At 38.6% G+C, this 19,542-nt stretch overlaps 1 protein-coding gene across 1 annotated transcript; it reads right to left on the bottom strand.

Annotated features, from left to right (window-relative positions):
* Positions 1-507: 507 nt before the first annotated feature.
* LOC121972241 (probable aspartic protease At2g35615) lies at positions 508-1,824 on the bottom strand. The gene has a single exon (XM_042523933.1). It carries the CDS (start codon positions 1,822-1,824, stop codon positions 508-510), a length of 1,317 nt encoding a protein of 438 aa, XP_042379867.1.
* Between the last annotated feature and the right edge of the window lie 17,718 nt (positions 1,825-19,542).

Raw genomic sequence — 19,542 nt, 5'->3', positions numbered from 1 at the left:
TTGGATACTAATAAATAAATAATTTTCAATACAATTACTACTATAATTAATCTTAGTCAATCAATTAATCATTTAATAAATGAAAATCAATGATTAATTTTTTACCTCGCAGTGATGCTTTCTTGAGGGAGGTTAGTTTCATGTTTGAGAAGGAAGGGCGGCTGTAAGATCGCTGGTGGCTATGACAACGACTATGAAAACATGGTGTTGAGGGCACGGTGAGGAAAAGAAGGTGGCCACGGGACATGCCGGACCTTAATATAAAATTCCAAACACTTCCTATTATTTAAAAATATCATGTAAAGTTAATTTGTATCATTTAAAAGAGAGATAGAAAGAAAATTATATTTAATCAGACTACTCCTAGTTAATTAAATTATATAATTAAATAATTAAACAAATAAAAAAATAAATGCACATTTCTTTTTATTGAAATTCCTTGATTTATGACTATAAATACAAATTTGAATGTTCAACTTAGCACTTCATATACATAATACATGCTTATTAGGGATTGTATAAATCGATGCATCTTTTATCTATAATGGTCAATTCCATTTTATCTAGATCATGCCCAACCAAAACATCTTGTTGCATAATATTCCCAAAGATCTGTGTACCACTCGTTCCCAGTATCACCATGCATTTCACTTGATCACTATACCACCTAAACAAGTTATCAGGGCTCACCCTGAAGTTCCCCAATGTCCCAGCAAACGAGAACCACAACCCTGGCAGCTGCTCCTCTTGCTCTGTCGAGGACACATTGAAGCACAATTTGTATTCGCCCGTCTTCACAGTTGGCAAGCTAATGTAATCCGTCAATGCCCTCACCAACTGGTCCACCACTTGAGTGTTGAGCATGGTCATGACAGTGCCAGAGTCGAAGATGATGTTGCCAGCCCCCAACTTGGACCTCCTAGTAAGCAAGATGTCGAACTCATCCGGGATCGAGATGGTGTTAAGTTGCACGGCGTAGAAGCCATCTTGCGTCATGAGCGGCGTGACCGTCGTCTTTCCGGTGACCGTCTGTTTGCCACGTCCCAAGAAGAGCCTGCTGGCATCTCCCCCACGGAGCATGTCCAAGCAGTAGGAGAAGTACTTACTAATGTACTTAGGGGCGAGCTGATGGATCAGAGACGGCGACCCGGGGCCCAACCCAATGAAGCTGCCGGGGTCGTCAATTTGGATGTGCAAGGACCGGAAGTTGCAACCGAATACCATATTTGGAATGAAGGTATTTTGGTTTGTACCTAACGAGGTGAAACTAAAGGTTTCCGAGGAGAAAATTCCGTCAATGTTGGAGCCGTCACCGTAGGTGGCATGGTACTGACATATCTGATCATCATTGCAATGACCCAGTCTAAAGCTCCTGCACTCATCGGAAAAGCAAGATAACTTCTTGTAGGAGAGGGATGCATTAGGATTGAATAGGGTGGTGGTCTTCTTCTTGAAGCATTGGCAGCCAACGCAATTGACCCAGTTTAGGTCGCTACCGGTGTCAACGATGCCCCACATAGATTGCGAGTTTGGCGTGCCCATCCTGAACCGCATCAAGAATTCCCCGTCATCATAACGCAAGCCGAGCTCTATGTTGATGGAGGTCTTCATGTCGATGCGGTTGTCCAAGTAGCTAGCTCGGTTGACCGAGCGGACGACGGCAGCCTGCAGGCGATCGAAGGGTGTCATCGAGCTGTTGAACAGTGGCGACTTCGGGGAGTCGCGGTGGACTAGCTCGACGTCGAAGATAGTGTCCTGCGGGACAAGTGCTTGCACGAAGGAGATCAGTAGGAGGAGGCGGAAGAAGGTACTAATGGCCACCATTGAGATAATAGTAATGAAGATATACACATTTTCAACTAGTCCGTGAATTTATAGAGAGATTCAACGGGAGAATAAAGAAGTTTAATTAATGGGAATTAATGATAAGATTGATTGAATAAAATTTGGAAGGAAGCGAGATTTGGAATCGCATTTAACTTAAAGAAAAATCTAAGCGTATAATTGGAAATTAATGGGAGTTAGGCATCTCATCAATTAGATTAATGGTCCAAATCAAGTTCGAAATGGAAAAAATATCTTTAATTGCTTATTATATAATTAATTGATTCTAAAAGGAAACAAGTGTAAGTGTTCTTCAACTCCTTCTGACTAATTGATATTTATTTGGAAGGAACTTTGATCTCATTCCAAGTTTAATTAAATTGTTTTAATTGTATTTGATGCATTCAATTCCATGGAGCATGCCTCCAAGTTATTTTCTCATTGTTGATAATGGAGATTCCTCGGATAATGTGGATTGGTCTGATACTTACTAGATATCTACTAACCAACCTCCATTATCAAATGTTGCTCCTATATATAGATCAATACGTTATACGTATGAACAGTGGCAGGACTAAATTCAATAAATAAACAAAATTAATTCAACACAAAATAAAATTATTTGGCGCTCAAAAGTCAGTCTAGGTCTTGTTCTCACTCATTTGCATCGTGGTCTGTAGTGGACAGTCTCGGCCGGCTTAGAAACCTTTCCTTAAATTAAAGGAGGGATTATAAGCATCCGTGAGCCCTTGAGACCTAATTCCTCTTCTTTCGGTACTTGAAGCGCATGTGCTAACTCCTTGAAAAGATGATTCGTGTGAAGAAATAGAGTTAACTTTAAAAACTCAAAAATATTTTATATATATATATATATATATATATATATATATATATATATATATAATTTCAAACATTAATGTATGTGAATTTTCACAATCCAAAATCTTAAATTTCAAATTTAAAGAGTTAAAAACGAACTTAAATTTAAAAATTTTGACTTTAACCCTTAATTAAGTCTAGTTGAAATGATCTATCGATCCTTGTAATTTATCTATGATTTAAAGTAAAAAAAATCAATTGTGATATCACTTTGTTATAATATTTAGCATTGCTACATATATGACCTCCATTCCAATCTAAATAATAATGATAACTAGCAACATAATAAAATAAAGTTTATATTTTATAAATCTCTTTCAATTAATGAAATATGAATTTCAATAATGAAACATTAAAGAATAAAGGAATAACTTACTTCTCTAGTTATTATTGCGATTAGGTAAAGGAAAAAAAAAAAGGTGCTTGTAAAGAAATTCTCTATAGAAAAAGAAAATAAAAAAGAAGACCGTTGTTTTTTAAAAACAGAGAAGAAAAGAGAAGATATGGAAGAAAACCCAAAAGACGAGAACTTGAGCTTCTTCGTTAGCTTCCTCGACTAGATTCAGTGATCTCGGCAATGACACAAAGAGAGCAAAGCAAGACAAAATAGGACTGCTCTTACGGTGCTAACAAAACACTAGAAAACACGAGAAGAGGAAGAATATGTGAGGGTTGCTCTTGTTGCTAGAAGAGGGTAACAGTTAATGCTGCATTTCTTACTTGCTAGAGAAGAGAAAGGAAAAGAAAAGAGTGCTCTTGTGCTTGAGAATAGGAGAAGAAAAGATTGTAGGTTTACTATCATTGAAGAAGAGAAAGTGAAGAAGGAAATGAGAAAGAAGAGGAAAAAATAAAAAGAGATGGATGTTTAAAGGCATGACGGTGGCATACGACACTACGAGGAAAACATTAGTGAGGAAAACATTGATTAGCAACCGAAAATTGTATTTGACGCATTCAGAATTTGTCACTACGAGTTACAAGGAAAACTTTGATTAGCAATTGAAAATTTCATTCGTAATATTTTTGTCATTCGTAATATTTTTGGTTGTCGACATCACTTAGCGATTGAAATTTTCGTTTCAGCGCTAAATTTAGCGATAAGTATTTTACTTCAGTCCCTAAATTAGAGACAAAAAAAGCGGTTGCTATATTATCGACATCTTTTTTTATTTCCATCGCTAATTTAGTGAAATAAATAAAAAATAATATTTTCGTCGCTAATTTAATTACCACTTTTTTATATCTATCATTAATTTAGTGACAGAAATAAAATTCAAAAGATGGTTTTTTTTTATTTTTTCTCTAAATTAGGGAAAAATTCAACAATGGATTTTTTTATTTAGCGTCCTGAAATTAGAGACGGAAATAAAAAAAAACTATCAATAATTTATCTATTATTTTTTATTTCCATAGCTAATTTGGCGATGAAAATAAGATGTCGTCGCTAAATTAGGGTAAAATTCAATGATGATTTTTTATTTTGGTTGCTAATTTACAGTAAAATTTTGATAGCACCCCCTAAATTCCGCGATTTAAATCTTGTTTACATCCTAATTTCAATCTGACATTACGATACAACGTTAGAAACCATTCATTATACATTCAACATTCACAAACAATCATCATTGACAAGCAATTCATGATACATTCATAAACAATTCAAAAATATCCACAAACAATTCACAAACAAGATCAAAAACATCTACAAATATTCAACAAACAATTCCCAAACCATCCACAATGTATTCAAAAACAATTACATTATTCATTCAAAGTATCATGAATTACTCTAAAATAATTCCTTCACAAAAACAACACATCCTACTCAAAACCAACACATTTAAATCCAACACATCTCACATCTGACTCAAACCTAGTACATTCATCGTCATCCAATCCTACAACAAGTACGATATGATAGGTTATTAAAAAAAATGATGAAATTACTCATATATGAAAAAATCCTACTTATATGGTAAAGCTAAAGTTAAAATAAATATACACAAGTATAAAACTACTTATCAGAAAAATATACAAACGGATAAATACAAGTTTGACTTACTTTTAAAAAATATACCTTAATAAGAGTTTAGATATCTACTATCGACATTTCTCTTGAAAAGTTGTCAATAATAAAAATTAGAGATGCATATATTATTTAAACGGTAATTCTTGTTGGTCAGAATCTGGCCAGCTAAAATTACCTATGCTCCAATTAAAATGCATGCATGTACATGCATGTAATTAATGTACACAGATGATATTACCAAAATACCCATGTGTACACTTGCATGTATTGATTCTAGCTGGCCAGATTCTAACCATTTAGCATTACCCTTATTTAAATTAACATAATTTGTGATAAAGAAAATAACTACCTCAGAATTATAAACCATGATTAATAGTGTGTGGGTCTTCAATCTCCTATGAGTTAGAACCATGCAGCGTAAAAGCAAAAGAATTCATTAATGGAAAGTAAGAGAAGAATTCTTGTATTTGCTAATCTAGTAACATCTTGACCCAATCTTCCATTGACTACTCATTGACCCAAGACTGCTCTAATGTCATGATCTGAGACTGATTAATATCTTAATTAAACCACTTAATCATCTAGTTAATGTAATCACCTTAATTAATCAAACTTAGCAATCTATCAATTAGTCTATTGGTTAATCAAACAATGAATTTATTAACCAAATATTTAAATCATCAATAATTAATTAATCAACTTACTTAAGGGTCACTCATCGGTAAGTTATGCCCCCACGGGCTGGATCAGCTGGAAGGGTGTCTGACGCTTGCAACGGAGGTTAAGGGGTCGAGGGTCGCTAGTTGCACACGGGCGTAAAACCTCGGTCTACTGCGCTTTAAATTTCACTCGACCCCCAGTCATCTCTCATACCCAGCTTAACCGTGATTTACCCCCTCTCTGGATATCTGTGGAGCCGAACCCAGGGGGCCGCTAAGATGGCGGTTCCACCTTTTTCAACTCATCGGTAAGTTATCAATTTAATCAACCTATTAATTAATACATCAATTAAACTATTAAGTTGATAATTCAATTTACCAAATTGCTAATCAAGATGAGATTTAATTAAAATAAACTAATATCATCAAATCACTCTATCCACAATAATCAACTCTAAAAAATCCAAGCTTAATTAACCTTTACCCTAATCCATCAGCGGTATCTTCTCCAACGGTGGTTCACAATGGCTAGGTTGTGGTCAGCGGTCAGTAGAGCTCAGGCATGCTACTGGTTGAGGAAGTCGAAGGCAGTAGCGTCACGATGCTTCAGCACTTTGTGGCACAGAGGCTTCGTGACGATGGCCTGCAAGGGAGGAGAAATAGACACTGGCATTGGCTTCTCGTGAGCCAAGTGCATTCCTGGTCGAACGAACGGTGTGATGACGATGAGCAGCCAGTGTTACAGGTTGGGCATCAAAAGAACGGCACGAGAATGACTCATGCACCGGGGCTACATGGCGCAGGCACGACCAACGATGGCGATGAGTGCCCGGGTCAAAGGGAAAAGGAATGGGTGTCATCATCTTGCGTAGGCGGAGGCCATGCCGGCGATCCCACTGCAGACACAATTGTTGTAAGGAGAAGTGACACTGAATAGTTATAGGAAAATGAACTTTGGGATTTTAATCAAAACGTTATTAATAACTTCAATCAACTCCAAATGGATATTCTGAACTGATGACATGGGAGAACAAGAAGGAGGACCACGACGCTGGCGTCAGTTGTATGTGAGCAGCGGCGGGCACCAAGTCAAACGCATAGCGAAACGATGCCACAAATGCGTGGGGTGAGGGAAGAAAAGAGGAGGGGATAAAAGGGAAACTTTGGTTTAGGAATATAAACTTAAGTTATTTAAATCAATTAACTCTCATTTTAAATAGGATAGAAACCCAGATTTATCCTGATAAAATATCCAAAATGTCATATAAAATATATTTCCTTCTAAATTATCCCTTATATTATATTATTTTTCCTAAATAATTTTTTATCTCAAATTTTATTAGTTTTAAATCTTTATCATCTCAAACATTGATATATATATATATATATATATATATATATATATATATATATATATATATATATATATATATATATATATATATATATATATAGTAATGGAGAGCTTCGTTGATATTGGATCATGTAAGGTCGAGAGGATTTTTTATTCTGGTAAAGTACACGATCAAGTAAAATTTATTTATTTTTCATTGTGTATTAACATCTTATAAATGAATACACTATCAATGATCAAAATAAAATCGTGCAAATCATTATTCACCCTCTCTAACTCTCTCAATAGTTGGATATAGAACTCGAATGATCTTAATATAAAATTCCAAACACTTCCTAGTATTTAGAAATAAGATGATTTGTATCATTTAAAAGAAAATTATATTAAATCAAACTACTCCTAGTCAATTAAATTGTCTAATTGAATAATTTAAAAAATAAAAAATAAATGCACATTTCCTTTTGATACAGATATGTCTCAAGGGTAGAATAGGAATTGGGAAGAGGAGGAGGGGTAAATTGGTCCTTTCACTATTTAGGGCTTTAAGGATTGGGGAAGTCCTCTTCGTGGGAGGGGGGCTCCGCCGCATGAGGACAGGGGACTCCCTCACACACACTGCCACCGCCTTCTCCCTCGTCGTCGGTGATGCATCGCTCCCCCTCTCTCCATCTCCTCTCACGGGCAAATGCTTCCAGCCACCATCTTCTCTTTTCTTCCACCGATACTAGATTCTTCCGTTGGAGCCGCCGCCGACACTATAGCCCGCTGTCGCCTCACACACCGGCTTCTCATCGCCTTCTCCTCAGTCGAGGAAGCTATTGTCGAGCCGCCTCTCTTTTCCCTCTCCGCACGCCCATCGCTGCTCATGCCTCCGACGTCACTGACGTCCGTCGTTGCTATGCCTCTGGCATCACCGACGTCCGCCGCTGCTCATGCCTCTGGCATCACCGACACCGACGCAAGCGGCTCCCTCTTCTCTCTCCCTCTCTGCACGCCCATCACTGCCTCAAGCGTCATCGATGCTCGTCGCTGCTCATGCCTCCAACGTCACCGACGCTCGTCGCTGCTCATGCCTTTGGCGTCACTGACACCAACCCAAGCAGCTCCCTCTTCTCTCTCCCTCTTCGCATGCCCGTCGTTGTTCATGCCTCTGGCGTCACTGACGCCCGTTGCTGCTCCTGCCTCCGGCGTCACCGACGCTTGTCGCTGCTCATGCCTCTGGTGTCATTAACACAGACGCAAGCGACTCCCTCTTCTCTCTCCCTCTCCGCACGCCGGCCGCCACCCCCTCCTTCTCCACCTCTTCTTCGTCACTACAGCCAACCACCATCGCCGGTCAAACACACTGCCAGCCATACCTTCACCTTCTAGCATCATCATCCGCTCTACAGCCCTCGGTGAGCAGCCTCTGACTAATGGCGCCACTCCTAGTGATCAATCCCCAGCCGCCGACACTGCAATGGCGTCCGCTTTCTCCCACGTCGCAGCTTACAACCTTCGGCCACTGCAGCAACACTCCAGCCACCACCGTGAACTGCCTCGCAATCCTCATTGTGGGGCAGGTCACTGCCACGCATGTTGTTTCCCTCTCCCTTGGCACGCCGACATCCACAGCCACTTCCAGCGCCCGCTGGCAACCCAACGCCTGTTGGTTGCTCCTAGGAATATCGTACCGGTCCCCTTGTACAAAAATTTTGTACAAGTCTTGAACCTTTCCTAACAACGTATTGTGTTCTTTAGAAATTAAATTCGGAATCGCAAACGAAACTGATTCCAAATTTAACTTATTTATTCTTAGAGGTTTAGACTTGGATCGCAAATGATACTTAACATTATATATTCAAATCCACCTATGTTACAAATTCAATTAAATATTTATTTCAGAAATCGGCTCCTAGGTCAAACATGGCGAGGCACTTGGCATTCTTGGGCATGGGAACATCCACCACTGCCTCGACAAAGCCTCTTAACGAAATTCAATATTTAATTTTCCTTATAGTAACCCTAGGTTTAACCAAAAAGAATAATCGAATCACAAGATCGAAAAATAAAAGAAACATAACTTCGAATCACAAATCCAAAAATCTAGAATCACTAGCCTCTTGTGTTTGGTATTTCAAAATCCATATAAAGAAAACTAGTATGATGCGGAATAGAATTACTAGTTATACCTTTCTTTGTAAGGAACAACCTCTTGATCTTCTATCATATTCCTCTACTTATCTCGGACGTTGTGTGGGCAACGATCTACCGAGATGAGAACCACCAAGACATCTTCCTTCTTGCAAGTTTCGGCCACCAACCTTCAAGCTCCAAGGGATGCAAGAGCAAAGCCTCCTTTCTCTCTTTCTTCTCCTAGCAAGAACCGACCACCAACAAGAACTCCAAGAGAGGGATGCACCGGCCACTAAAGAAGAAGAGAAGAGGAGGAATATAAGGCCGGCTACACCAAGGAAGAGAGGAGGGGAATACTAGAAGATATGTTCTGAGGTGAGGCACCTCTACCCCCTCTTTTATATTCTTTGGTCTTGGCATATTAGGAAATTTAATTATAATTAAAATTTTCTTATTCTCCTTGCCATTGGTTAATAAGGAAAATTTAATTAAAAATTCCTTTTAACCCTTTACATGGTCGGCCTCTTCACATGCTTCAAATAAGGCAAGTTTTAAACACAAAATTAAAACTTCCTTATTTGTTTCTGAAAATTTTTAAAATAAAAATTTCTCTTTAAAAAATTCTCTTCATGGTTGGTTATAAAAGGAAACTTATATAAATTAAAATCTCTCTATTAAAACATGTGGATGATTTCCAAAAAGGAAAGTTTTCTTCAAAATTAAAATCTTCCTTTAACTACAAATAAGGAAAGATATCAAACCTTTCTCTTAATCCTTTTGTAGAAACTTATAAAAGGAAATATTTAATTTTTAAACTTTTTTTAAATCATGACTTCCACATAAGGAAAGATTTTAAAAAATAAAATCCTTTTGTTTTTATATGGTCGGCCACAGCAAGCTTGGGCTCCAAGCTATGGCCGACCACTAAACTTGGCTCAATCCCTTGGCTTTGGTCGGCCCAAGCTTGGGCTCCAAACTTGCTTGGTCAACCACCTAAGGGTGGGTAGTAAGTGGGTATTTGGTGGGTATAATTCTCTATATATAAGAGGCTATAATAGGGATCGAGAGAAGGAACTGGTTTTGGTCTCCCGATGAAATTAAGCTTCCCGTGTTCGCCCTGAACACCCAACTTAATTTCATCAATAATAATTCATACCACTAAAGAATTATTATTGAACTACCGCACCAATCCCAAATTATATTTTGGGCTCCTTCTTATTATGAGTGTGTTAATCTCCCTGTGTTTAAGATATCGAATGTCCACTAATTAAATGAGTTACTGATAACTCACTTAATTAATATCTAGCTCCAAGAGTAGTACCACTCAACCTCATTGTCATGTCGGACTAAGTCCACCTGCAGAGTTTACATGACAATCCTTATGAGCTCCTCTTGGGGACATTATCAAGCTAGATTACTAGGACATAGTTTCCTTCTATAATCAACAACACACACTATAAATAATATCATTTCTCAACTTATCGAGCCTTTTGATTTATCGAACTAAATCTCACCCATTGATAAGTCAAAGAAATAAATACTAGATATATGTGCTTGTTATTATATCAGGATTAAGAGCACACACTTCCATAATAACAAAGGTCTTGTTCTTTTATTCAGTCAGTATAAAAAGAACTTACCTTAAATGGTCATGCACAATACACTCATAGTGTACTAGTGTAATCTATTAGTCAAGATAAACTAATACATAATTACACTACGACTATTCCAATGTTTGTTCCTTTCCATCTCAGTCGTGAGCAACTGTTTATAATTTATAAGGAATTGATAACATGATCTTCTGTGTATGACACCACCCACCATATTATTTACAATAAAAATTAATTGAACAACTACACTTAACATATAAATGTAGACATATGACCAATGTGATTCTTTATTTCAAAATAAAATATTTACAAAAAGCTAGGCTTTTAGTATACACTCTAACAACGCCGCCTCCCTCTCCCTCCTTATTGGCCCCCTTCTCTCCACTGACCACAGCCAGCGTCGAACGCTACCCTCCGAGGTCACCACCTACCTTATTTTCACTGCCAAGTCACCAACCGACCTGTTGGGACCGAAATGTAGCTAGAGGGGGGTGAATAGCTTGGCGCGATCTCGTGCTCATCGTTGCTTGCTTCTTGTGTTGATATGCAGCGGAATATACAAAGAAACAACACTCAACGCTAACACTAAGGATTTACTTGGTATCCACCTCAAGAAGAGGTGACTAATCAAAGGATCCACACACTCACACACCCTCCACTATGAAAATGCTCCTTCTCGGTAACTACCGAAGGCGGAGAAGTCCTACAATACTCTCAATACAACAAGAAAGCAAGGGAAGACAAATACAAGAAATATCTTACAAGATATGCAATGAAAACCCTAACCCTATCTTCTTCTTCTTCTTGTAGTCACGCCTCTTGACTTGCATATCTCTCCAAGATCCTTCAAGAACTAGCGATGAGAGTGGAAGAACGCTGTGGAGAAGCTGCTGTGAAGATTTGAGCTGAACAGTGCAAGTGTTGGCGAAGGAAGAGCTCGACAACAGCTATATCCTGCGCCAACGGTCAGATCCCAATCGATTGGAATGTTCCCAATTGATTGGGGAGGCTTTGGATCGATCGGTCGATCGGCCGATCGATCCAGAGCGCCTCTATGCTCTTGGGAGTTGCCTGGATCGATCGGCTAATCAATCCAGGGCTTATCGCGCAAAATCGCAGCTCCCAATCGATTGCCCGATCGATTAGAGGCTCCCAATCGATTAGTTGATTGATTGGGAGGCTTTCTGTTCGCGCGAAACTTCTCCCCAATCGATCCACTGATCGATTGGGAGAAGGCTTGTCGCGGGGACTCGCCCAATCGATTAACTGATCTATTGGGCATGAGCCAATCGATCGGCTGATCGATCCAGCTCTTGTTTTTGCCCAAAAACAAATCCAAAGTCCCCTAGACCAACATCCGATCAACCATGACCTATTGGTACATCATGCCTAGCATCTGTTGGATCGAGACGCACTAGAGGGGGGGGGGGGTGAATAGCACTCGCGGCTTTCACGTTTTCGGAATCATAAAACTGTTCGAGTAAATGCAGCGGAAATAAAAACAATCACATAAAGAGGCAAACTATTTACTTCGTTCGGAGCCTAGATCGACTCCTACTCGAAGGCCCGCGATCCTTGATCGCTTTCGGTGGGCAACAACTATAAGCACGATAATTTGTACAATTATAGGAATTTATAGCTCATAAACTTTATACCGACAACTAAAGATTGAGAAGCGTAGTTCCGGGTCGTTGGTGTCGCGTCGCAGCACTTTTGGGTTGTCAGGTTCGCAGCACGTAGCAAGAGATTATTCGGAGAGCGTTGTTCTAGAAGAGGTGCTCGAACACTGCTTATAAAGGGTGCTGGAGGCGCCTCCAAGGCTGTCCGAGGCGCCTCCAAGCCCCGGGTCGCACGCGTCGATAAGCGCTGATCAAGTCGCGCATTATCCCTTTGAAGGCGCCTCCATGCTGTGGTCCAAGGCGCCTTCACTGCCCTTTAAGGCGCCTCCAACTCCAGCGCACAGCCAGCTCACCTTCGCACCCGAGGCGCCTCCAAGCTCCATGGAGGCGCCTCAAACACTGTTCACCCGAGGCTAATGTTGCTCTTTTGTCCCTGCACAATGTGTTAGTCTACAAACTGCACACATATCCTACAAGACAAAGTTAGCACACATAATATCATGAATATGAATGAAAGTTCGTCAGTCTCCGGACTGTCTGGGTCTGACTTCGGGTTTCCGACCGGAAACCCTAGGTCGACCCGACGCCTACTGTTCCCTCTACGGGGAACGCGTCCTCACCTACTCCACTCAGGAGATTTACCTGTTGCCAGTGCGATCCTCTAGATCGACTGGACTTTTGCTCAGCACTCGACGCTTCCGGACTTTCTACTGGACATCCGCTTCCCGGCTAGTCCAGTCTTTCACCTGGTTCGCGACACCAGGACTTTCCACCTAGGGTTACCACCCCCTAGGACTTTTGCCGGAAGCCATCGACCTGCCAAGACTTTCCGCATAGGGTTACCACCCCCTATGACCTAGAGTTACCGCCCCTTAGGGTTTTCCCTTTGCCTAACCGCAGTTAGGACTTTCTTGAAACACTCAACAAAGCTGTCAGATCACAAAATACCTTAACTTTGAATCCTTTGTCATTATCAAAACCTCGGGTTCGATCGTCGGATGCTTCCCGCACCAACAATCTCCCCCTTTTTGATTATGGCAACAAGAAATTCAAAGTTAAGAAAAAAACATGTAATACCAAATAGATGCATAAAGTTTTAACCAAGCTCAAGTAAATAAACTTTAAATGTTCAAGCATAATTAAGCTGGAAACTTTTAATTTTGTAATACTAGACTCCCCCTTAATAAAAGCCGTCTTTTGTTCTTTGAATTTTGTAATACTAGACTCCCCCTTAATAAAAGTCGTCTTTTGTTCTTTGAATTTTTCCTACTCTCCCCCTTTGCCATTTATCAAAAATATACCAACTTGAAATAAGTCTAAACTTTTCAGAAATATAGACAAGGTTTGAAAAAATTTTAAAGACCATTAATACTTAGAAAAATTTGAAAGGACTTTTATAACACTTAGCTTTGCTATAATTAATTTCATTGTTTATCTTTATAAAAAAATAAGAATATTTCATTGTTCATTTTAAATTTTGCAAAAGATTTTAATTCACTGAAAAACAACTTTAAACAGTTACCAGTACTTAGCTCAATGTTGAAAACACCTTTTTGACAAAGAATAAAGTATTCTTAAAATTGACTAAGTTTGAAAGTATTTGCTAAACTATAGAAATCATTTAGTTAAACCTTTTGCAAATACTTTAGTTGAATCTTGAAGAAGTCTTAAAGGATGATTTTGAAAAGATGTAAGGGTTTGAAAATATAGCTAAAGTTTTAAAGTATTTAGGGTAAAAACATTCTCAAATTTGAAAAATATTTAGTTTAAAAATTTTGTTAGCAAGGAGGGAGTAGACAAATGTTTAGTTGAGTTAGATTCAGTTTGTCCTTAAGTCCAAGCATGAGTTAAGTTAAGGAATTTTTGAATTATCCAATTAGATATCAGAGTCCTAATACCAAATTTTTGAATGATTTGATCAGGTATCAGAGCCTTAAAGTTTAAAGATTTTTAAAATGATTTTGAAGGATTTTTCAAATAATTTTGAAATTAAGTTTTGAAAGATTTTTAAAAGATTTTTCAATAACTTTGAAATGAAGTTTAAAAAGTTTTTTAAAATGATTTTGAAAGATTTTTCAAATAATTTTGAAATTAAGTTTAAAAATATTTTTAAAGTTATTTTGAAAGATTTTTCAAATAATTTTTAAATGAAGTTTAAAAAGATTTTTAAAATGATTTTGAAAGATTTTTCAAATAATTTTGAAATTAAGTTTAAAAAGATTTTTAAAGTTATTTTGAAAGATTTTTCAAATAATTTTGAAATGAAGTTTAAAAAGATTTTTAAAATGATTTTGAAAGATTTTTCAAATAATTTTGAAATGAAGTTTAAAAAGATTTTTAAAGTTATTTTGAAAGATTTTTCAAATAATTTTGAAATGAAGTTTAAAAAGATTTTTAAAATGATTTTGAAAGATTTTTCAAATAATTTTGAAATTAAGTTTAAAAAGATTTTTAAAATGATTTTGAAAGATTTTTCAAATAATTTTGAAATTAAGTTTAAAAAGATTTTTAAAGTTATTTTGAAAGATTTTTCAAATAATTTTGAAATGAAGTTTAAAAAGATTTTTAAAATGATTTTGAAAGATTTTTCAAATAATTTTGAAATGAAGTTTAAAAAGTTTTTTTTTTAAAAATGATTTTGAAAGATTTTTCAAATAATTTTGAAATGAAGTTTAAAAAGATTTTTAAAATAATTTTGAAAGATGTTTCAAATAATTTTGAAATGAAGTTTAAAAAGATTTTTAAAATGATTTTGAAAGATTTTTCAAATAATTTTGAAATGAAGTTTAAAAAGTTTTTTTTTAAAATGATTTTGAAAGATTTTTCAAATAATTTTGAAATGAAGTTTAAAAAGATTTTTAAAATGATTTTGAAATATTTTTCAAATAATTTTGAAATGAAGTTTAAAAAGTTTTTTAAAGTTGAATAATTTTGAAAAATAATTTTAAAGTTAATTAAATTAGAAAAATAATTTTTGAAAGATAATTTTAAAGTTAATTAATAAAAAAAAATTAGACAATTTATAATGATTTAGAAACTGAGTTTTAAAATAAGTTAGATTTGAAAATAATTCAAGTTAAAATAATTTAATTGTTAATTAACTTGATTTAAGTTAAGTCAATTTTAATAATTTAATTTCCTAATCATCTCACCCGATCTAAAATTGTCAATTAGGGAACCCTATAATTGTTGTGAGATGAATTATGGTTGAATTTAAGGGTCTGGTTTAACTTTGTGTTAGATTCAGGTTTAGCTTTGAGTTCAACAAGTAAGCATTCTTTGGATAAACTTCTGGGCTGTGGTGAGTCACAAGGTACTCATTAAAGTAACCATGCCTTCGAGGTTTCCCAAATAGTCCTACCCATTGAGCTTAATACTAAATCTTGGTCTAACTAGTTAGAATCCATTTAAGGGTAGCTTCGGTCAGTTCCACTTGGCCAAATGCACCAGGTCGAAGCCATATCTTCCTAGACATGCGATGCCCAAGCTTCCCTAACGTACTATCATCCAAAAACTTCACCAGTACTGTGGGTCAAGTTAAACCTAGCCCGTTTTGATCTAACCTTAATTACCCTGCCGAGTAATGTACTCTTGTTTTACCAATTTCGGGTAGATTAGGTTCAATTATCCTGTCGGGTAGTTCAGTTGGGGGTGCCAGCGAGTCTAGATCCTCCATCTTAAGTTGAAATTTACTTTTAATTTTGAATTAATTTCGAATTGAATTTCGAATTTAATTTAATTTCAAATTTTTAATTGAATTTTGAATTTTTAATTGAATTTTTAATTTTTAATTTAATTTCGAATTTTTAATTGAATTTTTAATTTTTAATTGAATTTTGAATTTTAAATTTTGAATTTAATTTCAAATTTAATTTGAATATTAATTTGAATTATGTTCTTAATATTGTTTTTCTATTAGCTCCCCCTAGATCATAGCCTCGATATGGTCTATCAAGGTAATAGACTTGATCCTTGGGGACCCAATAGTGACCAGTTCCAACTTGATTAACCAAGTTGGATTTTGGCACCCATGCTTGGACAATTTTTCTATTATTGCTATTAACTAGCGATAAATATGATTTGTATTTTATTTTAGTTTTAAATCCAAGTCCAGTTTTGTTGTAAACGGCTCGCTGTTTTCCAAGAATCAAATCCAGATTCTTGGAGCCCAAGGTGAACCGTTCCAGCGTGTCCTTGAGTTCTTTAATTTGAGCTTTCAAATTGGAATTTTCTTCCTCAAATTGTTGGACTCGAGTTGAACTTCCAATTTGAACTGACTCAGTTAAAGAGCTCGAGTCAGTCGCTTCCTTAAGGGATGTTACCTCCTTTTGGAGCGACTTAACCCGGACGTTGGATTTAGCCAACTTTTTTACTAAGTAAGGTAATAATTCATGCAAGTTATCTAATTGAAATTCTGCGAGTAGTGAACTTACAGTGAGTTTTGGTCCTTCGGAAATGAATTCAGACTCAGTCTCGGATTCGCTCTCAGTTTCTGACTCATACTCGGACTCAGTTTCCGCCACGGTTGCTAGTATTGGTAGAGCGAGGAAGCTCGTTGGTTCTTCTTCGTCGGACCCGGATTCATCTGAAGACTCGGACCATTTCTTTTCCTCTGTCTTACTTGTACCTGCAACCATCGTAATACCTTCCTCGGCCGAAGTAGTATTATTCTGCTCATCTAATTCAAATAAATCATTTATTAAATTATGCTTACTTACTTGAGCGTCGGAAGTGCCCTCGTGTAGTTCCATCAACTTTTGCCACAACTCTTTTGCACTTGCGAAGGGACCGATGCGGTTTAGTTCTTCATTGGTTAGGCCACATTGTAGTATGCAGGTTGCTTTGGCATCGGCTTCAACTTTTTTCATTGTGCTAGAATCCCAGTTGATGCATGAGATAAGTTCTCCGGTGTCATCACGTGGAAGTTCGAGTCTGGTCTGGATGATGATCCACATCTCGACTTGCGTCTTGAGGTGGTATTCCATCCGGTTCTTCCAGTATCCAAAGTCCTCGGCAGAAAAGAGCGGCGGTCGGACGGTGTAGAATCCTTCTTGGAATGCCATTTTTAAAAGAACCTTGCACACAAAAAATAGCAAAAAATGTACCAGGACTTGATCCTGGATTAGCAGTGCGGTATAGAAGGATAGAAATCGAAGTTCACGAATTTAAAAAAAATAATATTAATAATAAAATCTCACTTGGTTACCAGGATTCATAAACTCTAATACTTAAGCCTGGAGGTTTAGAGTTCGAATCCTGGGGGAGGCAAAAATCCACTGCCAGGGGTGGAAAGTCCTAGTGAGTAACGGCACGGCCAAGGGTCGTCGGTCGACGACATGAGAGGTCGCCAAATGGGCCGACGACATAAGGGCCGACGGTCGACGACCCGAGGGTCGCCAAATGTGCCTTTTATTGTAATGACCCGGCCCTCTTGGCCCATTTGGCGACCTCTCATGTCGTCGACCGTCGGCCCTTATGTCGTCGGCCCATTTGGCGACCTCTAATGTCGTCGACCGACGACCCTTGGCCGTGCCGTTACTCACTAGGACTTTCCACCCCTGGCAGTGGATTTTTGCCTCCCCCAGGATTCGAACTCTAAACCTCCAGGCTTAAGTATTAGAGTCTCACTTGGTTACCAGGATTCATAAACTCTAATACTTAAGCCTGGAGGTTTAGAGTTCGAATCCTGGGGGAGGCAAAAATCCACTGCCAGGGGTGGAAAGTCCTAGTGAGTAACGGCACGGCTAAGGGTCGTCGGTCGACGACATTAGAGGTCGCCAAATGGGCCGACGACATAAGGGCCGACAGTCGACGACATGAGAGGTCTCCAAATGGGCCGCCAAATGGGCCAAGAGGGCCGTGTCGTTACAATAAAAAGGCGCCTTTTTATTGTAACGACCCGACCCATTTGGCGGCCCATTTGGCGACCCTCGGGTCGTCGACCATCGGCCGTGCCGTTACTCACTAGGACTTTCCACCCCTGGCCAGTGAATTTTTACCTCCCTCAGTAACCTCACTTGGTTACCAGGATTCATAAACTCTAGTACTTAAGCCTGGAGGTCTAGAGTTCGAATCCTGGGGGAGGTAAAAATCCACTGGCCAGGGGTGGAAAGTCCTAGTGAGTAACGGCACGGCCGATGGTCGACGACCCGAGGGTCGCCAAATGGGCCGCCAAATGGGTCGGGTCGTTACATCGGGTTTCCGACCGGAAACCCTAGGTCGACCCGATGCCTACTGTTCCCTCTACGGGGAACGCGTCCTCACCTACTCCACTCAGGAGATTTACCTGTTGCCAGTGCGATCCTCCAGATCGACTAGACTTTTGCTCAGCACTCGACGCTTCCGGACTTTCTGCTGGACATCCGCTTCCCGGCTAGTCCAGTCTTTCACCTGGTTCGCGACACCAGGACTTTCCACTTAGGGTTACCACCCCCTAGGACTTTTACCTGAAGCCATCGACCTGCCAAGACTTTCCGCATAGGGTTACCACCCCCTATGACCTAGGGTTACCGCCCCCTAGGGTTTTCCCTTTGCCTAACCGCAGCTAGGACTTTCTTGAAACACTCAACAAAGCTGTCAGATCACAAAATACCTTAACTTTCAATCCTTTGTCCTTATCAAAACCTCGGGTTTGATCGTCGGATGCTTCCCGCACCAACAACATCTGGTCACCCTTGACCTGCTAGGACTTCCTTACCAAGTGTCCAGTCAATCCCTTTGACCCACTTGGACTTCCACCAGATGTCTGGTCAACCTTGACCCATCTGGATTCTCTCGTGCTAAGTATCCAGTCAATCCCTTTGACCTACTTGGACTTCCCAACACCAGATGTCCGATCAACCTTGATCCATCTGGATTTTCCTTGCCTGGCTTCACTCACCAGGACTTCCCTTCTGCCTAGCTTCACTCACTAGGACTTCTCCTCTGCCTGGCTTCACTCACCAGGACTTTCACCTGGCTTCACTCACCAGGATTTTCTTCTACCTAGCTTCACTCACTAGGACTTTCACCTGGCTTCACTCACCAGGATTTTCCAGTCAAGTATCCAGTCAACTTGACCTACTCGACTCTCCTTCACAATCTCCCCACATGAACAATTGTACCTGCAATCTCCATGTATTGTCAAACATCAAAACCCATACATTAAAACTCGAGTTTGACCCAATTCAAGTTCAGTCAACCAGGTCAACCTTGACCTAGGAAATATTGCACCAACAATCTCCCCCTTTTTGATGTTTGACAATACCACTTTTAAGTTAGGCTAATCTCATAGCCTCAACTCCCTTTATGTCAATATATAAATGATGGTTTCCTTCATTCTTCCCCTTTCCCAGAGGGCAAACTCCCTCTTCAGGTAATGAAGGCCTAACTTAACCACACATTCTCTCCCTATTGGCATACATCAAAAACTCTCCCCCTAAAGAGTTACCCAACATTGTTTACAACTTTACTC

The sequence above is a fragment of the Zingiber officinale genome, chromosome 4A (genome assembly GCF_018446385.1).
Source record: "Zingiber officinale cultivar Zhangliang chromosome 4A, Zo_v1.1, whole genome shotgun sequence".
In the NCBI taxonomy this organism is placed as follows: Eukaryota; Viridiplantae; Streptophyta; class Magnoliopsida; order Zingiberales; family Zingiberaceae; genus Zingiber; species Zingiber officinale.
Note: the sequence above shows the minus strand (reverse complement) of the source record. Positions and strands in the feature narration are given on the sequence as shown.

Excerpts from the sequence above, each read along its gene's own strand:
- LOC121972241 (XM_042523933.1), bottom strand. The coding sequence starts at position 1,824 with ATGGTGGCCATTAGTACCTTCTTCCGCCTCCTCCTACTGATCTCCTTC.